This window comes from Diplotaxodon limnothrissa, linkage group LG15 (genome assembly GCF_057381915.1).
Source record: "Diplotaxodon limnothrissa isolate DT_005_m linkage group LG15, D_limnothrissa_male_GT1.1, whole genome shotgun sequence".
NCBI classification, from domain to species: Eukaryota; Metazoa; Chordata; class Actinopteri; order Cichliformes; family Cichlidae; genus Diplotaxodon; species Diplotaxodon limnothrissa.
This window is the reverse complement of record NC_140610.1, coordinates 35,192,524-35,217,713: the sequence shown is the minus strand read 5'-3', so window position 1 is coordinate 35,217,713 and position 25,190 is coordinate 35,192,524. Positions and strand designations below refer to the sequence as shown.

Below are 25,190 nucleotides of genomic sequence, written 5' to 3'. Positions count from 1 at the left end.
TCAACAGTACACACACCAGTAGATCAGGTTGAAGAGGATATATGAGCCTGGGAAAATCATACGAGAATATGTGTCAATGGTGTGGGTGTTCTGAATGATCCGGAAGCCACGGATGCCCTTCTTCTTGGTGCCAGTGGACTCGTTGTCCAAAGACAGATGCACTACCATCTGTTCCTGTTTATCTGATATGTCCTCGGCAACCATCGAGGCTCTTGTGTATCCCGCCAGACTGTTGGCATCTTCCTCACTGTATGTCCCATCAAGCATCATGGTCTTGGTATGGGGCATGCCACATGTGCAAGGGAGTGTCTGGGACTAGGTGAAATAGACAAAAGGAATCATAATTAAAAAGGTTTGATCACTGTTTGAGATGTGTGAGTTTTGAAAAAGGTGCCTGTACCTGTTCCTTAACCTTTTCTCTGAGTTTGCGGTCTTTCCCATCCCTCAAAGTTGTCAGGTAGTTTACGGCAGCGTATTCTAGCACAGACAGGAAGACGAAGACAAAACTGACCCAGAGGTAAATGTCCACAGCTTTGATGTAGGAGACCCTGGGCATGGAAGCATTCACTCCAGTAATGATGGTGGACATGGTGAGCACCGTAGTTATACCTGAAGAGCATACAAGGTCTTGTTAGCGCAGCAGTCAATGAACTACAACAGAAGGTCATTTTAATGGCCAAAAAGAGCTAACTGATTTCCATTTTCACATTTTCACATCTGATGTCCTTAGGAAACATATTCAGTTTTAGCAGGCAACAGTTACAATGATGCAGATCCTCTTACCTAATGAGACTCTGGCAGGGACAGCCCTGCGGTCAATCCAGAAGGACACCCAGGACAGCATCACCATTAGAGTAGCAGGGAAGTAGGTCTGCAGTAGAAAAAAGAAGATGTGACGCCGCAGCGTGAAGTTGATGTACAGACGGTTGTACCAACCTGGAGATAGAATAAGTGAGGAATAAGTAAAACACAATATACTTTTCGCTTTATGTGTTAGAGGTAAAGCAGAAAAAACAAGGTAAAATGACAGAACATGAGGAAATTAACAATCAATTAACAATTAAAAGCTCTTGAAAGCTATTTGCTCTTTCCTTAGGTTGGAATGGAAGAAATTGCTTCTTCTCATGTGCTTTATAAACATAACAAGTTGAAAAGAGGAGTTTCTGTAATTAATTGATTGATTGCAGTGTTGTGTGGTGGCGTTTACAGAAAGGCAAGCAGAGATGATTATTAGCAACTTTATCACAGTCCATCTTCTCTGCATCATACATGTTAGGCATGGTGGTTATTTAGAAGTAGAATGGAACTCAGAGCCTTCAGTTTTCAGGCTCCTCTTCTATGGAACCAGCTTCCAGTTTGGATTCAGGAGACAGACACTATCTCTACTTTTAAGAAAGAACTAGTGGCAGCAGATGGCCCCGCCCCTCCCTGAGCCTGGTTCTGCTGGAGGTTTCTTCCTGTTAAAAGGGAGCTTTTCCTTCCCACTGTCACCAAAGTGCTTGCTCATAGGGGGTCATATGATTGTTGGGTTTTTCTCTATATGTATTATTGAAGGGTCTACCTTACAATGCAAAGCGCCTTGAGGCGACTGTTATTGTGATTTGGTGCTGTATAAATGAAATTGAATTGAATTGAATGAAGGTGGTTAGCAACTGCAAACTTATCTGTTCTGCTGCTAAATCACTGAATCTTATTTACTTGCTAATGCTAGCTGAGTTTCCATAACACATTGAAATTGATCTAAGAGCAGCAAAAGTCTTAAGTTCCTTGAGGCAACTGTTGTTGGGATTTTGGACTATAGAAATAAAACTTAATTGAACTAAAAGCTGAGCCTCGCGTGCTCCTCTCTCAAGGACCAGAGATTTATCCACAATGCACATGTGCAAACCACCAGAATAAAGCTGCTGGCCTCTCAGCCTAGCCAGCTCCAGTCATTGTTACTGGGAGATGGACATGCCCTAAGAGACACACACTTTGCTACGAGATGAAATATGCACAGCTTCCAGCTGCAATATCTGACTGTGGCCACAAGATGGCAGTAATGTAAGGGCCAGATGTACATATCAATTGATAGACTAGGACTTTTTGACAGAACTGTCTGAGATGAAAATTGCTCTACTTTGGTAAGTTTTAACATATAAATTTCTATTTTTAGGTTTGACAAGGCAAATGCACTTGTACTAATGTACTGATGGATAGCCACTCTAATCTGTTTGCCACATGGGCACACAGCCTACCTGTGGGAACCAGAAATCTACTTATTACTTACCTATGTATTTTACTCAGAGACATCCGAATTAATTTATAACTTTGTTATGTTTGCATTGTGTTGCACTGTTTATTTATCTTTCTGTTGATATTCTGGCTCTTCATTAAATGAAACTACCATAAAAATAAGATATTTTTTAATTTCTTTGTAAGTCTTCAAACTGACAAATTTAGCAAGGAATCAAAGAGTTTTTTCCCTCCACTCTATGAACATGTTTTGGGATTTTTTTTTTTAACTTGCCCCACTGAGGTTCAGCTCAGTCAGCAGGATGACTTCTGACTGTAATAGCTGGATCTGGCTGAGCCATCAGCAGACATCAGAGGAAATATGTAAACCTCTCCCAACTTAGTTTGGCTTAGTTTACTGATTAAACATGAAATTAACTCTAGAATCTCTCCCAGATAATCATAATGTTGATGCTAAAACGGGACTTTCATATATGGTAGCTTACAACAACTTCAGATTATTTCCCCTAAATCTTTGGTTTTTGTGGAGCAGTTGTAATAGTGACCAATCTAGTATTACACAAAATATGTATGTGTAAGTGAAATCTGGGTTTGTTTTCCTTCTCAACCTGTGCTGCTGTAGAAAGCCAGCCTGGAGGTAGTGTGAAACTTCTGAATCAGGAACTGAGACAGAGAAATCCTGTCATCTGTGCTCAGGGACTCATCGCCATTTTTCCAATAAAGCATCAGGTCCTCATCTGTGTAAGCATCTGCAGGACAGAAAGTAGGAATGGAAACAGCAGTCATCTGAATGAACATAGCTGGACCTGGATAAGCAAACAGAGCAAATTCATAAATTCAATAAAAGCTTGTATTCTGCTGATGGCTGAGTTTCAAATAAGAACTAAACTAATACTAATACTAATAATCAATTCATAATTTAGTAACCAAAGCCCCTTTTTGTTGTAGGTTTGCTCATTTACACAAAAATAAACAGTCTCTAATTTTTATGGTGTCTTTTTAATGAAGAAAGACAGAATATCAACCAAAAAGCTGGCAAGACCAAAGAGCTGTCAAAGGATATGAAGAACAAGGCTGTAGCTCTGCATGATGTTATAGAGGGCTACAAGACCATCAGCAAGAAACTCGGTGCGAAGGTGACACTTGTTGATGCAATTATTTGAAAATGGAAGAGTGGAGCTCAATGCAAGATTTTACTTTATGGGGTGAAGACGATTATGACAAAGGTGGTGGATCGGCCTAAAACTACACGGGAGGAGTCTGTTAACGATCTGAAGGCAGTTGGGATCACAGTCAGCAAGAATACCATTAGTATAATACACTACACTGTAATGGACTGAAATTTTACAGCACCTAAAAGGTCCCCCCGCTCAAGAAGGCATCTGTGTAGACCCACCTTAATTTGGCCATGAACATCTAAACGATTCAGAGAAGGCGGGGGAGAAAGCGCTGTGGTCAGATAAAACCAAAATCGAGTTCTTTGGTATCAACCGTGTTTGCAAAGAGAAATGCTGGGAATGACCCAAAGTCTCCTCCCCACAGTTAAACACAGATGTGGAAACATCATGTTGCGTGACTTTTTTCTGCTAAGGTAGATGACGACTTCACTGCATTGACACCGCAAATCTTGGATGACACCGTCCTTCTAGCATGACAGTCACCTAAACCACACCACAAGGCAACAAAGGAGTGGCTAAAGAAGAAGCAAATTAACATCATGGAGGTGCCTAGCCAGTCTCCACTTTTGGTTTGGATTTTTGGTTGACATTCTCAAACTGTTAATTTCTTTGTGAGTGAACTTAGAGATTTAGCAGATAAAATTATTATCTCCCCCACTGCATAGCAGCACAAGAAGGAGTCTCATGGTCTAAGAATACTTACAACTCTCCAGCTCCAGTGTACATGTCTGTGAGTCCAGAGGGAAACGACTAAAATCCATGTTGCAAGCTGCAGTAACTGTTACTCTGTGGAATTAAAGCAGAATATAAACCTTAGTAACTCTAGACAGGGGGCCCTTTCTTGCAAGGCATTTGTTTCCTGTCTTCACCTCAGACTGTATAGAACATGACCATCTGGGAAGACCCTTAACATGATGTTGTCAGTAGTGGTGTCGTGGATGAAGGACCTCTTGGAATGGACAAAGAACACATCAGGTACCCATATTTTCTTCACCAGGCGACCATCAAAGGTCATGCTTTTGTTTGTAGCGCTTGGGAATGCCAGCCTTTCATCTTTCCAGTAGTGCCTCAGGTACAGAGTCATGGTGAAGTCCTGAGATAATGGGAGAAAGAAGACAGCATCGGAATGAAAGGGTCTTGCTATCCCTAATTTATTTAATTTTTCCTGGGATTACATCACTGCAGCCAGTGGCTGCTGGATTATTGAAGTTGTTTACAGATAAATGTACAGTAAGCCAAAATGCTGAACATATGTTAACCAAGTACAGTCCACAGGCTTCATTTGGTCCTAGAATACCCTCGTTTTTTTCCTCCTTCATCCTCTACGTTGCTCTGCAGGCAGGAATGGTTACGCCCGTGCATGCCCCCCTCCACACCACAGATAATCTTTTGTCCTGTTCTCATAGTATTACAATTATATAACAACGGATTTATAATGACTAATGACTGTAGCAACATGTACTCTTGGCACCAAGTGAACAAGTACCTTTGATATTGCATAAGACCAGTTTAAGGGCATGTCTGAGACTTTCACATGATTAATAACTTATGTCTACTAATCAGAGATGATTCCACCTTTAAAGATCTAAAGTATGTATTCTTGCATATTTCAAGTTCATGGTTTTAATAACCCATATACTGGTATACTGGGTCATGTAAAATTTTGCTTCATGGTTTTTTTTTTATATATCTCTGTCAAAAGCAAAACTGCTTTGTAAGAATAAATTGAATTTTCTGTCTTTTATTTATTAAAAATTGGATTTAACAGAAACAAAATAGCACATTTTCTCATGTCACTGAATACTGTGCTGAGGGTTTTTGTTGCTACACTCTGGTATAATTTAGTGTCTAATGCTACCTAATAACAGTGAGTGTTAGACAGCAACTGCTGGAGTATTACAGAGCATGTTTTCTGTCTTTATGGCTGTCATTAAAGCACACTGAATGGCTTGCATTAAGCAATGAAAAGTAAACTCTGGCCAGAAATATACAGTATATTATGTTGTCTAACAGTGGGTTCAGTGATATACATGAAACACGACAGACAGTGACTACATCCATCCATTCATGTTCTTCCACTCATCCAGGCTGGGTTGCAAGGACACCCAGACCTCCCTCTCCCCAGTCACCTCCTCCCGCTCATCTCCCGCTCACAGAGGCATTCCCAGGCTAGCTGAGAAATTGAATTCCTTCAGCATGTCCTGGGTCTGTCCCGTGCCCTTATTCTAGTAGGACATGCCCAAAACACCTCACCCAGGTAGTACCCAGGTATGATCACAGCTGAGGGATCAGAGTGCAGACTGACTGGTAAATCTTTGTTATTATGCTCTTTATCACAGCGGACCAATGCAGCATCTGCATCACAGTAGCCATAGTCCCAATCCATCTGTTATTCTCCCACTTCCTTCTTCCCTGACTCATGAATAAGACTCTGAGATACTTAAACTCCACTTGGGGCAGTAACTTGTCCCTGGCCCAGAGACTAAAATGACTCCGTTTGTTAAAATTGTGAAGTGACACACAAGCGCGGTCAGTTTTAGTTCAAAATGACATGCCAAGAGCCGCATTATTTAGCATAAGGTCACAAACAATGAAATTTACCACCAGGACAAGTTTTACTGCTGCTGGTATTGTTTTGGTTGGAGGTCATCTCTAAGTTAAATGAGAAAATTTAAAATCAGGAAGTTTGGTAATCCATTTTCTTTTATAACATCTTCATCTGACATTCCAAATAAATTGGAGAGATGTCTAACTCTTCTAAGCATGCACTCTTAAACCTTTGCAATGCCTCTTCCACACAGCAGTAACTGCTGCAATATCAAGCTCAAAAATTAAGACGTGCCTTTTTAGCATTGAAAACTGGCACAATTAGCAGTTGAGTAACTAATTTACAGAAATGCTTGTGCAATATGGTCAGTTTAAAAAAAATCCAGTTTCCATTTCTTACACACAGTTGTCCATGTTCTCTTTGCAAATACCAACAATACTTTCTGCACAGCAGTTTAAAGTCACACACCTCCAAAGATACAGCTGAAATTAATCCTGACAAACAGTTTTTGCCTTGTGTACTTCAGACTGTTTTCAGTGTGTAGGACAGATTTGGGCTGGTTGGCACGTTGTTTATTACTGCCACACTAGAAGGCACTGTGAAACTTTGTTGATATCACATATTTAACCATTACGAGCTGTCCATTTTACAGCGATCATTTTGTAAAACAAAAATAGACCGAGTTGAGGAGGTATTCAGAGTAATTTCACGTGTTGTTGTGTGTGTTTTTGGTTTTTGTTATTAAGAGCTTTGGCAGTATTAGACACTTAATAATAAGGTAAAGCCATGGTTAGGATCAGTTTGGTGCTATATAAATAATATTGAATTGAACTACAGAACACTGACCTGTTACTACCAAAAAACATCTACCGAGAAGAAGTGAATTAAACTATTTCATATGTGCAAGTTGGCACATAAACAATTGTCAGTTTGTCGGCACTAATCAAGAAAAACTACTGGAAAGCTCCATCATTAAGGCCTCTGATATTTAATATGACTTTGCACCAACAAAAAGTCCATAAGTGTGTATACAACATTGCAGTGGCACAGAAAGTCACAATCTCAAAGCCCTGGGCCCTATTTCAGGAAGCCGGTTTAGAAAACTCAGAGTGAAAAACGATACTCAGGGTTGAGTAACCCCGAACTGTCCAACTCGGAATATTCGGTTTCAGAAAGGCTGATAACAATTAGTTCAATCAACGTGGAGTTGCTTTAACCCCAAGTTAAGCGCGCGCACGAGGATACATAAAGCCCTGATCAGTGGAGCACAGATTAAGCGAGTCACCATGGAGACGGAGGGAAAGAAGGCGCGGTCAATGTATTTTACAGCGCTTGAGGCCGAAATTCTGATGGCAGCATATGCTGATAACATGCAAATTTTGCAGAAAAAAAGTAACACAGCCTCAGCTGCAAAAGAAAGGGAGCATGCATGGCAAAACATAGCCGACAGAGTCAATGCGTGAGTGTTAATTTAAACATTGATCTAGGGATTTCCACCCATTTAACACGTTATTTTATTATATTTTATTTTGTGATGTGATTTGAGCGCAGGTGCAACCCAACAGGCCCCCAACGTTCCTGGCAGCAAGTAAAAATGAAATATAAAAATATAGTCCAAACAGGTAAGGTGTAATTGTATTATGAGCCATAGTGCTTGGTCTGTTTGTCCGATGTAAATCAATTGCAGTTAGAGGCTACATTAATTTCCCCTCTGTAAGCACTTATTGAAATTATCTGAGCACATTACAAGTACATATTTGCTTACTCTGTAAGCTCAAATGTGGCCCGTTATAGCCAACAGAAAAAAAGCGGAGGCCCGAAAAACAGGTGGGGGTCCTCCACCACCACCACTCACAGAGCCTGGCCACTTGGCTTCCACATTTGTGATAATGTTGGCAGCATCACATATGATCTTCACAGTGCAGAGAACACAAATTAGCATCCATTACTATAATGAAATAATTTGTTAGTTTGAAATGCTACAGGGAACTATGTACCTGTACATTAATGCTATGGAAAGACTTCCTGTTCACATAGTCTCCTTCATTTACTGAAGGAGCAATGATTGGAATGTGAGTGCCATCTATACAGCCAATCACGCCTGGGAACCGTGAAAATAAATGTAAAATTTAAGTAGTAGTTCAAGTATCACCACATCATAAATTAAGTTTTGGTCATCCTGATACCTGCAATTTTGTGGCATCCCTCTTTGATAAATCTTGTGGGTCTATGACCGGGGAACACCACAAACGAGTACAGGAGACGTTTCAGTGCAACTGTAACATTCCTGACTGCCCGACAGACGGTAGCCTTGGAAACGTGCTCAGCGTCACCAATATTATACAGAAAGCTCCCGTTTGCAAAAAACCGAAGTGCGATACAAATAATATGCACAGAACTGAGAGAATGTCCGCGATGTGTCACATGAGCAATATTAGGCCTGAGGATGTTATTCAAATCAATTATAGATTGTGCTGAAAAACGGTAACGTTCACACAGGAAATCATCAGGAAATGATAAAATGTCCAAACGCGCTCTAATCACTCTCTCCCGGCAGAGAGCTCTGCGGAGAATTTGGGCTTCAACATCTACTGGCTCTTCAAGGAAGGGGCACGCCATGTCTGACACTTCCTACAGTCAGGTTTCCGACAAAGAGGCGGGGACAGTTAGGGTTAGTTGAAGTAAACCTGCTAGGGGGCAGGTTAGCTTCACGGAGTGTGTCGTCATAGTAACTCACTCAGAATTAATCTAAACTCGCTTTGTGAAACCGAAAACCCAGAGTTTTCGTTAACTCAGCGTATACTTACTCAGAGTTTGCACTAAACCGGCTTTCTGAAATAGGGCCCTGGAGTAAAACCAGTCAAGCCGAGGCAGACTGGTTTAGTCGCTTCCTCAAACACTGCCCTACTCTTGCCATTTGATCACCACAGACCACAAGCTTGGCACGCACTACAAGTTTCAACAGGGAGAATTCTGGCATGTTCTTTGACAACCAGGAGCAGATCATGTTGAAATACAGATTTGAATTGAATAACTTGTGGAACGAAGCAGAAGGTGGGGAGGTGGGGAGGGGGCATCATATCCTTTATTCCCTCCAGATTGCTCACGTAAACTCAATCCCATGGACGGGTCAAAATATGGATCTTTTAAAAAGTATGTCAACTCTGCCCGTGATGCCTGGATGCTGCCAAATGTTATTCTAAGGATTGTGGCCATTTCCTTCCCAATAGCTGCACCCCCTACCAACATCCAGTATCGTTCAGGGTAAGTGGCATCTACCCAATAAATAGAGATATCTTCAGGAATTTGAGTTTGCCCAAAGTTTGTCTTCCAACCTTATCTGGGTTACAGGAGTGCCTGGCTCCTCCCACCTCCACTGAACAGAACAGCTTGGTTTGTGTTGAGCCTTATATCAGTAGCTGGCCCAAGGAAGAATGGCTTTGATGTGTCAATGTGTGTGCCAAAGCTGGGCTCTCAGATGATATCAGAAAAAAAAAAAATCACAATTTTTACTGATATCTCATTGATAACTCTGGGGACAACCAACCCCAAAGCAAGGTTGGTTGTCACAAAGTGTTAGTGTCACCTAATTAATTTTTATTACAATTAATTACAAAAATTTAAAACATACCCATTTTGAGCCAGTACCTTAAGCCTAATGAAGGAGTAGTTATTGAAGGATGTTTTACTGATCAGCAGTTTATGTAAGAGTAAAAATGCCACCCCTGTTCTACCTACACGTAGCATATTTTAGCCATGGTCTCTCATAAATTAGACTTGGACAATGCTATATTTATTAAGCACTGGCAGATAAAATCTACCCCAATTCCAAGGCTTGACACACAAGTCATGTTAAGCTTGGGTGCTCACAGATAATGACCCTCTGTTTAAAGTCCACATTGTAACACGTTAAGTTGGTGAGACGGGACAGTTTGTGTGTTTGTGTTAAATTTGTGTTATGTTGTGTGATTAGTTTCATTTTTAGGCACTAAGAACTGCTTAGCAAGATTATGGCATGGTTGAAAATTTGCCCCCGGCTGCACATGATACTTATGCTGTGTGTCTAATTGAGGTACCAAGTGGACTGTTGGGATTATTGCCATAACCTGTTGTGTTTCACACTTCCTTCATTGCAGTAATGAAACCACTTTTTTATATAGCTCCAGACATCTGGACATTACTACAGCAGTCTCCTACCAGCTCTGGAAATTTTGATGTCCAAGTCACTGGCACTGTTTTGTGTTTGTGCCACAAATTTAGATGACGAGATGCTGGGTGCACTACAAGAACCAGCAGTTTCCATAATCACTATTCCAGTATTCTAAATGAATGGGGTCACATGTCTGATAACACAGTCAGTTTTGCATGTCTCTTAAACTTCAGTGTCAATTAAACATTCAGCCTTACAGGTACTTTATCCAAATACTTGTTAAGCTACATTTTGTGTAATGCAAATTTACATTTAATGCATTTAAAATACTTACCATGTCTACCTCTGATATGCTGTCCAAACTCTCCACCTGAACGTCCACCCCAACAGGGACAGCTGGACCTTCAGATATAAACAAACAAATCTGAAGTGGTGCCAAAAGTACATACATTCTGTACTTAAGCAGATACTAGTGTTAAAAATACTCCAGTAAAAAGTTGAAGTACTAATTCAACTTCTTTACTCAAGTATGAAAAACTATCAGCTCTGAAATGTACTCAGAGTAAGAAAGTAAAGTAGCTCAGAGTAAGAAAGTAAAGTAGCTCCTTGAAGAACATTTTTACCACCTATTTTTATGCAAAACTAACTGAATCCTTTGCTATATTAATGCCATGATAAAATAACATTAGTATATAAGAATACCAACTTTATTTCAGTCTAAATTTTAATTCTAATACAGTTCCTCAGCTTGAATCAGTTAAGTGGAACAAAATAAAAACATAGCTCTGTTTTCTGTTGCCTGCGTTGTAGTGGCTGATTTTACCTATAAACAGGAAAATGAGCAGGGAAGAGGTTAAAGCAGATTTGTTAAAATCAGTTCAATAAGAACATGTAATTAAAAGAATGAATTGATTTATTGATGAACAGAAGTTAGACAGATGTATTTAGTGGTTAGACTCCGATGGCTCGTCTTGGCAGAACGGAACCCCAGCTGTGAAAGGGACAGGGATGTTCAGTGCTCTTTGAGGATTTACACAACTGAACTGAACAAGATACAGTGGGGCAAAAAAGTATTTAGTCAGCCACCGATTGTGCAAGTTCCCCCACTTAAAATGATGACAGAGGTCAGTAATTTGCACCAGAGGTACACTTCAACTGTGAGAGACAGAATGTGAAAAAAAAAATCCATGAATTCACATGGTAGGATTTGTAAAGAATTTATTCGTAAATTAGGGTGGAAAATAAGTATTTGGTCACCTCAAACAAGGAAAATCTCTGGCTCTCACAGACCTGTAACGTCTTCTGTAAGAAGCTTTTCTGTCCTCCACTCGTTACCTGTATGAATGGCACCTGTTTGAACTCATCATCTGTATAAAAGACACCTGTCCACAGCCTCAAACAGTCAGACTCCAAACTCCGCCATGGCCAAGACCAAAGAGCTTTCGAAGGACACCAGGAAAAGTATTGTAGACCTGCACCAGACTGGGAAGAGTGAATCTACAATAGGCAAGCAGCTTGGTGTGAAAAAATCAACTGTGGGAGCAATCATCAGAAAATGGAAGACATACAAGACCACTGATAATCTCCCTCGATCTGGGGCTCCACGCAAGATCTCATCCTGTGGGGTCAAAATGATCATGAGAACGGTGAGCAAAGATCCCAGAACCACACGGGGGGACCTGGTGAATGACCTGCAGAGAGCTGGGACCAAAGTAACAAAGGTCACCATCAGTAACACACTACAACGGCAGGGAATCAAATCCCGCAGTGCCAGACGTGTTCCGCTGCTGAAGCCAGTGCATGTCCAGGCCCGTCTGAAGTTTGCCAGAGAGCACATGGATGATACAGCAGAGGATTGGGGGAATGTCATGTGGTCAGATGAAACCAAAGTAGAACTTTTTGGTATAAACTCAACTCGTCGTGTTTGGAGGAAGAAGAATACTGAGTTGCATCCCAAGAACACCATACCTACTGTGAAGCATGGGGGTGGAAACATCATGCTATGGGGCTGTTTTTCTGCCAAGGGGACAGGACGACTGATCCGTGTTAAGGACAGAATGAATGGGGCCATGTATCGTGAGATTTTGAGCCAAAACCTCCTTCCATCAGTGAGAACTTTGAAGATGAAACGAGGCTGGGTCTTCCAACATGACAATGATCCAAAACACACCGCCCGGGCAACAAAGGAGTGGCTCCGTAAGAAGCATTTGAAAGTCCTGGAGTGGCCTAGCCAGTCTCCAGACCTCAACCCCATAGAAAATCTGTGGCGGGAGTTGAAAGTCCGTGTTGCTCGGCGACAGCCCCAAAACATCACTGCTCTCGAGAAGATCTGCATGGAGGAATGGGCCAAAATACCAGCTACTGTGTGTGCAAACCTGGTAAAGACCTATAGTAAACGTTTGACCTCTGTTATTGCCAACAAAGGTTATGTTACAAAGTATTGAGTTGTATTTTTGTTATTGACCAAATACTTATTTTCCACCCTGATTTACGAATAAATCCTTTACAAATCCTACCATGTGGATTCATGGATTTTTTTTTCACATTCTGTCTCTCACAGTTGCAGTGTACCTCTGGTGCAAATTACTGACCTCTGTCATCATTTTAAGTGGGGGAACTTGCACAATCGGTGGCTGACTAAATACTTTTTTGCCCCACTGTATGAGCAGATGTTTCATGAGGTGTCCTGGCTGATTTCCATCCTCTACACGGACAGTACACTGTTTATGCTTTATATTATACACTCTACAGCTGGTAAGGTTGAATAACAGAACAGCAGAACAGCATGAGAGAGGTGTGGAGTGGCATGAAGACTGTGGTGGGGCATAGCCTGCGGTGTCATGCAGGGAAGGTGGACATACCTGCACGGCATCCGCAATCACTTAAATATGGTACTGGGCCCTGCAGTACTGTTGTTGTTGTCAGTGTGTGTGGCTGGCAGCGAAAGAGAGCTGCAGCCAACTGTGTGTATACAGCAACCAGCAAATAAATGATGCTGCAAAGCATGAAGGTGCACCCGAGTCTGCTGTGGGTTTGTTACAAAGACAATCACTGGATTCAAGCCATCCAACAGCAGGGGAGCTGGGGGTGGTGAGGACAGAGCCAACGAGTAGAATGTGCTTTTCAACAGATTCAACACTGCAGTGAATGCTCAGCCCCCTACTGACTTGCCTGTAGCCACACCACTGTCTCTCCCTCCCTCTCAACACTGCATCGTTGCCTCCTTTTTGAGTCCTGACACCCCTCCCCCACCTATCACACTAACGACCAGGTTCAGAGGCAAATGAGGAGACTCCACTCAGGCAAGTTTGCTGACCAGACGGGGTGAGTCCTCATGTTCTCAAGGCTTTGTCGAGTCTTTCATAAACTGTTCATGTTGAGTATGAGTCTGCAGAGGGTCCCAGTGCTGTGGAAGATGTCATGCCTTGTCCCTGTACCAAAGACGCCATGTTCCAGTGGTCCCAGGATTACAGGCCTGTGGCACTGACTTCCCACATCATGAAGACCTTGGAAAGACTCATCCTTGACCAGCGACCTATAGTCAGACCACATCAGGATCCCCTTCACTTCAGAGGAGCTGAGGACACCATCATCTACCTACTCAGTCGTGTCTACACCCATCTGGACCAGCCAGCGAGCACTGTGAGGGTCATGTTTTTCGACTTTTCCAGTGCATTCAATGCCATCAGACTAATCCTTCTGGGTGATAAGCTGACAGCGATGTAGGTGGATGTGTCTCTTGTGTCCTGGATTGTTGATTATCTAACAGGAAAACCACAATGTGTGCATCTTCAACACTGTGTTTCTGACAAGGTTATCAGCAACACAAGGGCACCACAAGGGACCATCCTCTCCCCCTTCCTCTTCACCCACTACACCACAGACTTCAGCCACTGCACAGAGACCTGCCATCTTCAGAAGTTTTCTGAAGATAGCACGAGCAGAATCATCTGCAGCTCAATGTGACAATGACCAAAGACTTGACTGCAGACTTTAGGAGGACCAGGAAACCCGTGACCCCTGTTTTAATCCAGGGGATCGATGTAGACATTGTGGAGGACTATAAATACTAGATAGATAAGTACACATAGATAATGAACTGGACTGGGTTAAAAACACCACTGCACTCTACAGGAAGGGCCAGAGTCGTCTCTGAGGACTTTGAACATCTTTTGGACAGTGCTCAGGATTTTCTATCAGTCTGTTGTGGCCGCTGCCATCCTCTATGCTGTTGCATGCTGGAGCAGCAGGTTGAGGGTTGCAGATGCCAACAGACTCAATAAACTGACGACAAGGCCAGTAATGTTGTGGGGACGGAGCTGGACTCGGAGACGCAGATGTTGTCCAAGACAAGGACAATGTTGGACAATACCTCCGACTCACTCCATGATGTGCTGGCCAGTCACAGGAGCGTGTTCAGTGGGAGACTTAGATTACCCATAATGCACCACTTAACATCACAGGAAATCATTCCTGCATGTGAATATCTCTGTACAACTCCTCCATCTAATGCACAGTACACAGTGCAATAGTTACACACTCTTTTGCATATGTTCTACAGTAAAATAACAAATAACAACGTTTTACAGTTTAGAGTAAATGTCTGTTATATATTTAATCTCTGTAATATTCTGGATATTTATAATTGAGCTATTTGTATATATATTAGAGCTATTTCTTATATTTCTTACTGCAATATATTGTATTATTTCATTAGTTCAGTCTGTTACTGTTGTTATCTTGGAGCAACAGTAACCCACATAATTTCCTTAGGAATTATCAAAGTATTCTGATTCTGAATTTACTGAATGAATCTCAACATCATCAGTTTAACTTCAACTTAATCACTGCTAGCCTTTATGTACCTAACTGACCATGAGCACCACAACTGCTGTGCACCAGTCCGACACACTATTCTTTACTTTGAATCTGTCACAGTACAGCAAACTAACCTGTTTATTGTGCAGTAACCTGCAAAGTATTTTCATGCAACCTTTCAATAGCACAGTCTACCTTCTCAACATGAAAAAATGCAATGACCCATTTGAAATTACCTGCCACTTTATGTTCACTCTTCTTCTATAGGACTAGCTGGTACTGCAACTGCAGTTTATGGAAACATGCAGTTGTTCTGGTATTGTGCCAAAAAATAAAATAAAATAATAACAATGATAATAAATGAATAAATAAACACTGGCCCACTTTAACCTCTGACTATGGCACATCCCTTTCACCCTTGGTGATTAATACATGAACGGGACTGTCTTCTGTGTTACTGTTTAGGCTCAAATCACCGTGATTTTTAAAGTTAAAATAACACATTAAACCAAAGGTAACAAGTCTGTTTTGAAAATGTAAGGAGTAGAAATTACAGATACTTCTTAAAAAATTAAGGGAGTAAAAGTAAAAATTACAGTACAGTTCAAATACTTCATTACCTCCCACCTCTGTAAATAGTATATTACAACACTGGAAATAAGACAATGAGAATAAGTAGAACCTAAAGTACTTTCATTATTGTCTTTAGTCTTTATTGCCCAAGGATAGAAACTGTGCAGGCGCATATCTGTGCACAGAGGAATAAGCACACTTAAAAAGCTATTTACAAATTAATAATAGTGAAGACATCTATTAAAATCACATTGCTTTTGAAACTTTATCCAAAAAGTTAGAACCCTGTGCATACTGTAAATAAAAAGAGGTACAGATGATTTTCTAATATTCTCTATATTCAACTGAAATAATAAAATGGAAAAAGTAACCAGATTGTCACTGACATTTGAAATCCTGCAAACAAATTTTAAATTTGTTGTTAACATATTTCAAAGATGCTAAGACAATGATTACAAGCCCAGGAAACATGCTACCTTATTAAGTTCACCTTGACCTTAATAAGTAAGTAATTAATAGTAATAGTTCATCATAATTCAAAAGACTGAACAAGGCCTATACAAAAAGTTTAACCAGTAAATAATAGTATTTCTCATTGCCAAACTGCAAAAAAAATAGATTTCATCATCTATAGTACAAATTCTTAGAGAATCAAGAAAAATCTGTGCATAAAGGTCAAGCTGAAATAATTGGCTAGCAGGTAGCACTGCTGTCATGGTCCAGGGTCGCTGATCCAGTGTTTTAAGTTTTTGTTGTAGACTCATTCTTCTTTCTTTTGGATTTAAAAGATGACTTATGGTCAAATTTTGTAATATTTAGTTTTGAGTATAATATTTTGTAGTGCATCTGAGTTCTGTTTTAAGATTTTGGTTTCTTATTTTATTATGTTATATATCTGTCGTGTCCAGTCTGTCCCAGCTTCGTCTTTGTGTTTTGTCGTCACTGTCTCCTGTGACATGTCAGTCTTGTCTCCTTTTTTATTTACCTTTCTTGTTCCCCCATAATGTCCCTGTATCTTTCTGTCTTGTCTCCATGGTCCCTGTTAAACTGTGTCCAGTTTCTATGTCATAGTCTTGGTTGCAGTGTTAGTTTTATTTTGACAGTCCCTCATCTTGTGTGCATTATATTTGGTTTTGCTTCCCCTTGTTTAATTAGTCAGATTCAATTCAGCTGTGTTTGCAGGTGTTGGCACTCTGACATAATCACCTCTTGTTTATTTAAAGCCTCGGTTTGCTTCTGTTATTTGTCACGTCCACCCTCAAGCTGTGTCTCTCGCTGTGTGCCTCCAGTTAGGTGCCTCTCGTCAGATTATTTGTTCCTGCTTTATGTTATGTTTACTTTGAAGTTCTCAGCAGTAAAGCTCCTTTTGAATTTTAAATCTTGCTTTGTGAATCCTGCATTTGGGCCCTACTCTCAACACCACACAGTGGAGCCTTGACAACAGCTTTAAGAAGCGACCTAGATCTATATTGACTCAGAAACTCTTCTATAAACTATTGCTTATGAACACAGTTTGTCACTGCATCCACAAATGCAAGTTTAAACTCCAGCAGGAAAACACAAGATCTCAAAGTTGAACACTGTCCTGAAAATGTCTTCCTTTTGGCCAGACTCTGGTCTGACCTAAACGAAGACATGTTGAAAACGATGGACACCGAATCCTGAGGGGTAAGGTCTATGGTGCACTAATGCACATTTGGTAACTTGCACATCTGTAAAGGCAACAATAAAACTGAACTATGCACAGGCATTTTTTTCCATGCTTATATCAGTAAGATGATGACAAACTGGACATCCAACAACATGGCCCCATGGCAAAACAGCATGCCTGCCTACAGTTCCCACTGAAATTATTGGGTACATTTTGAAATTTAAAAAAAAAGAAGCCAGTGAGGGCCCCAAAGTGTTGAGCAGCTGAAATTCCACAACAGACAAGAACTTTTGGCTTTCATAACTATAGCATATTGTCTCATGAATGGGTAAGTGTCTAACTGTTTGTTTCTGATGACACAAACTAAGTGTGCTAAGATCTTCTTTGATTTCAATAGAAATGTGACATCAGATGTGATGCAGTCACTCTTATGATCTGCAAACTTGCTTTCAGTGCATTCCTTACACAATCCTAGAATAACAGGCTGGAGTATCCCGTTAAAGCCAGTAGTAATAACTGGTAATTTCACATGAAAGGTTGAGTTAGGCAGAACACAGCATTCTCATGTTTGTTCCTCTGTGTTGTTTAGCTGATGAGATGATTATATTTAAGGCCAGTCTGGGATTTAGAGGGATATGGAAGAGTATCCTAGCAGGCTCATAACAGATAGAAACAAATTCACACAGCAGTCTGTCGTTTCTGTATGAAAGTCACATTGGCTGCTGTGGTGTTGTTAATCTCTGCAGCAGTGAGAGAGTCAGCCTTACATAACTGGTTGCACAGCAAAGCTGCTACCTGGAAGAAGGGATAGTAACTCATGCCCAGCTCCAGCTGTCAGTGTTCTCCCCTCTCTTACTCACATCATATGTCACATGTCACGTTCTGGACTCACTATAACTCCTCCTGAAGACACGCCCCTTCAGCTGACATAACACTAGATGCCTGCAGAGAAAAAGCCTCAGCTAGCAGTGCTTTTGGAGCAGGATTGCCTAATTTCTGGCTACAGTCAAAGTCCATTTTGAGCCAAACAGAGTGACAAGGAAATAGCGGTGGTCTATCCAGAGGACGAATACAAGTTTTCATGTTCAATAAATTACTGAGAATGTAAAGCAGGTATCCGTTCTTCTTCCAAACATTTATAGACTGATGAGATAGTTGCATGAAGTGTCCTATGTGTGGATTTGCCCACAAATCAAAAGTGCATCATCACTATGGATCCATCATGCTACATTCGTGCTGTGGAAATGTGTTTGATTTCTTATTTTTTGGTATATTTGTCACAAATACATGTTTGAGATCACAAAACAGTATGTACAAAATGTGCCACAGTGTTGGCGTGATAGGTTTTCACCCAGGGGAACCAGGGTTTGCATTTCCTGTTAGTTTAACTTTTGTTTAAAATTTTAAAAATACATAAACATATATACGTTTTCAGTTACTGTTGCTGTTAGATTGGAGTCATACAACTGTGTAATCTTTTTTGTAAAGATAAGGAAAGTCTAGTCAACTAGTAGACTAACATTTGCTCATTCTAGAGTAAAATTATTAAACAGATTTTATTAGTAGTAGTAACGCATATGCTTTTACAAGTTTGTTTCTTGGGATGAGCCTTTCGTTTTCATTTCTCCATTATCATCAGTAAATTTCAGCTCATGTCATAGGGAAAAATACTTTTGCTGTATGGCCTATGGAGCTCTAAGGACCTTGGAAAGAAAAGCGACTGGACTTCTTTAAGTTTCTTGAAGACATTTCACCTCGTATCCAAAAAGCTTCTTCAGATTTAAGGGCAATTGTTGGAGAGTCCAAGGTATTTAAGCCCTAGTGGGGGTGTCCCACTATTATTGACCCCTGCTGAACAGGGTGATCCGAAGGGCCAGCTCTGTTCTAGGATGCCCTCTGGACCCAGTGGAGGTGGTGAGTGACAGGAGAACGGCGGCTAAGCTGTCATCCCTGATGGACAACATCTCCCACCCCATGCAGCAGACTGTGACAGCACTGAGCAGCTCCTTCAGTGGGAGACTGCGGCACCCACGGTGTGGGACGGAGAGATTTCGCAGGTCTTTCCTCCCCACTGCTGTCAGACTCCACAACAAAGACTTTAACTGATCAAGCACACACATCCATACATATGCAATAATACTAAGTGCAATAATCCTTTCTGTCATCGTTGTATTTTTACTCAGTTGTATATAGTATTTGTATTTGTATTCTATTTTTATCTTATTGTATATTTATTTTATTTTATTCTACTGTATATAGTATTTTATTTTATTCTATTCTGTACAGTTGTGTACTGTATTTATTCTTATTGTATTCTAATTTTTGCCTCATAACTTTTGCACTGTCCACTTCCTGCTGTGACAAAACAAATTTCCCACGTGTGGGACTAATAAAGGTTATCTTATCTTATCTTATCTTATCTTAATCCTGTGCCTCAGCACATGTGGGGCTGCTATTTATCTAGTTCTTTTGTGTGCTAAATTGACCAAACCCAAACCAAAAAACCAAACCCCTCCATCAATCTTTCCTTTGTTTCTATCTATTCAAATGGTGCAGTGCGGATTTTAAGGAGTGTCTCCCTACATACATACCGGTAATGTGATTGATTCTGAAGCATGAGTTCATTTTTAAATACTAATCAACTGCTTTTTATTTTTTCACATATCTAAGATTGCAGCTGTAATTTTTCCTAGTCAGCCTTAGTTTTGAGAGCTTGAATTATTATCTTGTCCGTTCACCAGAATAGAGAGAGAAAACACTTTGTCCATTCCATGCTGAACTCTGTGTGGATTAACAACTGTAAATCCACTGTTGATTGACTGTGCTTAGATTAGACAACTAGGCCTGTGCATTAAGCAGTGATTTTACTCTGCTGCGAACATAGACACAGACAGCTGGAGGAATAATCATTCCTGTTATACTTCTTTGAAGTCTTTGCAACACATGCATATTAAGTGCATTGCATTGCCTGTGGAACATAAAGTCCCCGCTGATGGGGCCGCACATTCCTAAAGAAATTGTCGTGCACGTAGATGTCCACTCCAAACCTCATGCTCCATGTCTAATGATGACATTTATGCAAACCTTGGCAGTTCACAGACAATGAAAATGTAACACACAGTAAAACCAGAAAGAAATCCCACTGCAGAGTTCCTCAGAGTGACATTGGTGACATAAAAACCAGACCGTCTCAATACTACAAATAGAACCAATCCATACAAGTGTATCTGCCCTGTTTTGTAGACAGTCATGAAGGTGGAGCTACATAAATACATTGCAGATTGATGTCATATGAAATATTCCAAATATTTCACCAAACTGTCTGCTACTGTTCATCTATTAAATGTGTCTCACCACAGTCCAATGGGAGCAGTGCAGGTGCTTTAATTATAAGCACAGAAACCTTATTAGCTCTCCTTATACACTGCTGACGATAAACCTTGTGTACTGTCACACTCTGATATACATTTTAGAAGCAGTTCAAACACTAAACACTTCTTTCATTAGTTACACTGCAGTCGCTACTTTTAAAGCCAGAAGGGACTGCAACAGCTGGTGCACACTTTGACTTCTTCCTCATTTAAATGACTGCACGAGAGTCTCACAGGAGTCACGTGTTAAAGAGCACAAGTGATCATGGAATGAATCTTTTTTAAACTAAGGGTTACAAGGGTCAGTCAAGAAGGAAAGAGTCAGAGTGGTATCAACATTGACTTTAGGTTGAACAAAATTTGGAGAAATAGACTGGGAGACTATGTTAGTGAAGCGCTGAGCTGACATATCCAGTTGCCTCTGTAGGTTTTCTATATTTCTCAGAAAACACATGTCTTTAAAGAAATCAAGAACACATTACTCTTATCATGATGGAAATTAGCAGCTATTGGAGCTTACCTGCAAATGCGGGCCTCATGGTGAAATCGTGTTCATCAATGCGCAGGAGGTGGCTGGTCTTTACCTTCCGGCTTTTAGTTCCATCCACAACTTTCTTTGATAGAGGACTGATGACAAAAACCAGACAGAGAAAAAAAGGGGAACTAAAAGATAGGATTAAGAAGTAGTGAACGTTTGCTAAAAGCAAAAACTGTCAGGTGCCCATGACTCAAATCATTCTTACTCCTCATATTCGTCAGTAAATGATTCCTTCATATTGATCTTTCAATTTAGCAGTGGTGAACAACATCCACAATCCTCACTCATTGCAAAACACATACCACATTTTCTATGAACCCAACATGATGATGATTAACAGCTGAACATTTGGGCTTAATTAGAAGGAGACTGCTCTGTGACAAAATAATTCAATAGTTCAGTTGTGTAACCAGCTTATTATTACTTATTACCTTTATGATTTAAAACTAAATGACCTCTGCCTACATGTGTGAGCTGAACCTGTCACCCTGGTTGCCTAGAAACCTCAACTTCCTAATGTGATAATTTGTCTATACTAGGCCAAACCATCAGCTTTCCTAACTCTGACTAAAGAAAGGACAAAGAAAGTAAAGATGAAATCAAGAAGTAGTACCACATGAGACTCTAAAAGTCGTGTGCTGTTTACTAATGCGGACGTTGTCACCCTTAAACTAGAAAGACTGCTGTTGTTTTATTAATGGTCACAATGATAATTCTGTTAGGAACAAACAACCATTACACTATCCAAACAACAATAAATAAAATAAAATAATATCTAATATCTTTTCAAACTTTGCTTTTATGACCCGTAATTAATTTGCAAATATTTTTTCTTGAAATTTACAAATGTAATTGTGATTGAGTGTGATGAATACATTTATAATTATAATTATTATTATGGAAAGATTGTGGTCACAGTTAAAAACAAATGTGAACAATTAATTGCAACATTGGAATGTTGGGCATAAAAGACAAATGTGTTACACACCTGTCCTCCATCCTGGTCTCAGAGCCTGGCCTTACAATAACAACAGTGTCAGGTGTTCCAGCAAGTTCCCTATAAGACATATATTTATATTCAAATGAAAAATATTTAGGAACTTTGTGCATTAATAAAAGTCAACTAAATTAAATCACACAATATATTGCAAAGTTACAAAATATAACACAATAAATCTAATACATATAAATAGCTCAATTAATAAAGACATTTTACTCTTAAATCTTGTGGGAGGTGAGTTGTTGCAAGTTAAAGTCACACAGTTAAATGCAATGCAAAGGTTGATGGATGCACATTTCTGAATTTTGGTGACAAAATAACACACTATACTAAGTTGCTGTCACTTGTGGTATGAATGGATCATGTATGAATGGTGACCCTTATGAGTTGCAACCAACTCTATTTACATATAAAATGAAGGAAGAAAAGCAGTTAGCAAGTGTCCAAATAATTATGATCCACAAACACTGTAAGAGCCCAGTTTGAGGTACAGCAAAAATAAAATTAAAAAACGAGTATTAAAATACCCTGAGAAACTACTGGATGGGCAAAAGGGACACAGGGGAGACACAGGGGAGACACATAGCATGACGGTTTATGACACGACCAGGAACTGAGGGAAACTGGGGGATTAAGTACACATGTGACATAATTAACTGGAGCTGGAACACACAAGAAAACACGAGCTAAATCTGAGAAACAAGACTGAAACTAAGCTGAGCACAAGGCACACAAGACCAGGGACTGGTGGTAAATTAAGACAGGAAGTGCAGAACGTAGACTTGACATGTAAACAGCCAGAGAGAATGCTGATATACAAGAGGGATGCTTGGAAGGAAAAAACACAAAGATGTGATTAAGACAAACTGGACATGAGGGGGAACTAGCTGAGACTAGAAACTAGAAATATCCATAAGTGAACTATGAACAATGGGGCATAATATTAAACATAGGGGGAGACTAAAACATGAGAAGCTGGAAGGAAATCATAACATCATAACTCAGAACTGAATCAAGAACACACAAAAACTGGGGGAAAACAGGAACCATGACACATGTGAAATCAGGAATAATCAGCAACAGATCAACAATGAAAAGGGAGAATTATTACGGAAGAAACTAAAGGAAACGTGAGTCTGTAATCCGACGTTACACGATCAGTATCAGTAACTTGCACATCTTGTTAGCCAAAGAGATTAAATCCAGGATATAGAGTCATGGAGTGCTCCTGTTAGAGAGCTGACAATCAGCGAACGATAGCAGCTAAATAACAGGCAGAATGATAATTCCTAAAATTCTTGCCCCCCACGGACCCGTTCCTGCTCCCTTCACAGAAGTCCTGATAACTAAAATAACATCTGTATAACACGCTGTATCTCCAAGCATGGTTTTCTTTGCTGTAGATGATTTCTCGAAGCTCGAGGACAGCGGATTGCTGTTCCGTGGCTGCTTTTTACGCACGGTTTGGTTGCATAAACACACAATTAGTTACCATTCAAAAATGAACCGGACTGCAAATTGGTAAAATGTATTTAGCCACGGGGAATTTACACTTGAATGCTGTGATTCTATGTGTTCGTAGAAAGAAAGACTAAAGACTTAAATATGCTGTTCAGTGCCACACTAATGTTTTAATATGATGGATGAACCACGAGTGAATTATCTAGACGTGCAAAAAGATTACGTCACATTGCTGTTTCATTTCATTTGGGGTTTTTGTTGTTGTTGTTGTTGTTGTTTTTCTTTTTCTTTTACTTTAAAATACAACGAAACAGAGAACTTACTTTGCTGGCTTATGAGTCCCGGCCGGTGCCGGCCACCGTTTTTTCCTACTTCTGTGTTTCCGGCATTCCCCGATCAGACTCACACACAAAACTAGAAGCAGGACCCTGGTGTAACGCGGCATGATGAGTTAGAAGTCCAGCTGAGAGTCGATTAGCGACGTTTTCCTTCCACGCGCAGCACCCTCCGTGAGCCGTACCATGTTTCTGTCTAAAGCAGGAAGACAATCGAGCTTGAGTCTAGAGACTGTGGTGAAGGAGTGCGCCAGTTGCTTCGCAGAGAGAGACTGATGGTGAAGACTGAAAAGCGCCGTGATTGGTCATCAAACTCCAGAGGTGCTTTTCGTGGATAGGAGCGCGCAGCTTCAGGACCACATGTAGCGTCACATGAAATAATCAAATATATAAACAAGCACATAAACATAATGAACGCCTGACGAGCTGGGAGTGATCGTTGTATTAATATTAAAAAAAAAATAACAATGAAAAACAATATTTGCGAGCTACACTCAGATTAATTCCAGTCAGCTGTATGTATGACTGTCCGGCATTTGCGATATCATTTTCAGTTTACAATAGGAGATATATACATTATAAAATCAGAGGTTTCGCCAAAATCCTCTACTGTCAGTCAGGACATGATTCTCTACAGTAAATTTCTTCCCAGATAATCTGACGTCAACTCAGCACCAAATTTTCGAGCAGTCTTTGTGGGTGTTGAGGACGATGTGCTCTTAAATGATTAGAATGCATTATCCTATCAAGTGTTTGGAGAAACAAACAGATGATGATTTTCTTTAAGCCCGCCCGGGTTCACTACTGCTGCTGCTACTGCTACTGGCAAGAGTAGATTTTACAATTAGGCAATAAAAACAAGCACAGTAAAAATGGAGGCTGTCCTCCTTAAACAACTTTTGATGTTGTTCAAATGTGAAAAAGAAAAGCCTACAAAAGTCCATGATAGCAGGAGTTGGACCCAAAAACACATTGAATAAAATCAGGATAGTACAGCTGTTTATTCTAACATTGGTATCTGTATTTTTAATTTTCATATGTTGACAGAAATTTGAACACAGTCTCTGTAATTACTTTTACATCTTTATATGACAAGGTTTGATAAGGTTGTATGAAGGCTCGAGGAAGGGGATGCAACACTGTGAAAGAAATACTGTATGTAATACTGAAAGAAATGATTCAACACTGGACATCTCTCGGGCAAAGAGAGCCGAGTTTGCAGTATACCATTGTGGAAGAAGCTTCTCCGATGAGAGGTGAAACGTGCGGTCGCTTTTCTTTCCAAGCTCCTTAGACTACGATGACCTGGATGACCGAGAACCGTCACAGACA

General features: G+C 40.3%; 1 protein-coding gene across 4 annotated transcripts; it reads right to left on the bottom strand.

The window, feature by feature from the left end:
* LOC146617853 (gamma-aminobutyric acid receptor subunit rho-2-like) lies at nucleotides 1–23,968 on the bottom strand. 4 transcript variants are annotated; one of them, XM_085373675.1, is made up of 10 exons: nucleotides 23,847–23,968; nucleotides 22,051–22,119; nucleotides 21,045–21,151; nucleotides 10,446–10,513; nucleotides 4,283–4,506; nucleotides 4,117–4,199; nucleotides 2,844–2,984; nucleotides 784–936; nucleotides 401–609; nucleotides 1–315 (listed from the first exon to the last, which is right to left on the bottom strand). In XM_085373675.1, exons 1-10 carry the CDS (start codon nucleotides 23,966–23,968, stop codon nucleotides 1–3), a joined length of 1,491 nt encoding a protein of 496 aa, XP_085229801.1. The 4 variants fall into 4 exon arrangements, with proteins under 4 accessions (XP_085229801.1, XP_085229802.1, XP_085229803.1 ...); XM_085373676.1 differs by having other exon boundaries at nucleotides 1–309; XM_085373677.1 differs by lacking the exon at nucleotides 22,051–22,119.
* Nucleotides 23,969–25,190: the final 1,222 nt, after the last annotated feature.

Coding starts and splice junctions, on each gene's coding strand:
- LOC146617853 (XM_085373675.1), bottom strand. CDS start 23,968: ATGCCGCGTTACACCAGGGTCCTGCTTCTAGTTTTGTGTGTGAGTCTG. Junction 4,200..4,282: donor CATGTTCTATACAGTCTGAG/GTGAAGACAGGA, acceptor TTAATTCCACAG/AGTAACAGTTACTGCAGCTT. Junction 610..783: donor CCCTGCCAGAGTCTCATTAG/GTAAGAGGATCT, acceptor TATGCTCTTCAG/GTATAACTACGGTGCTCACC.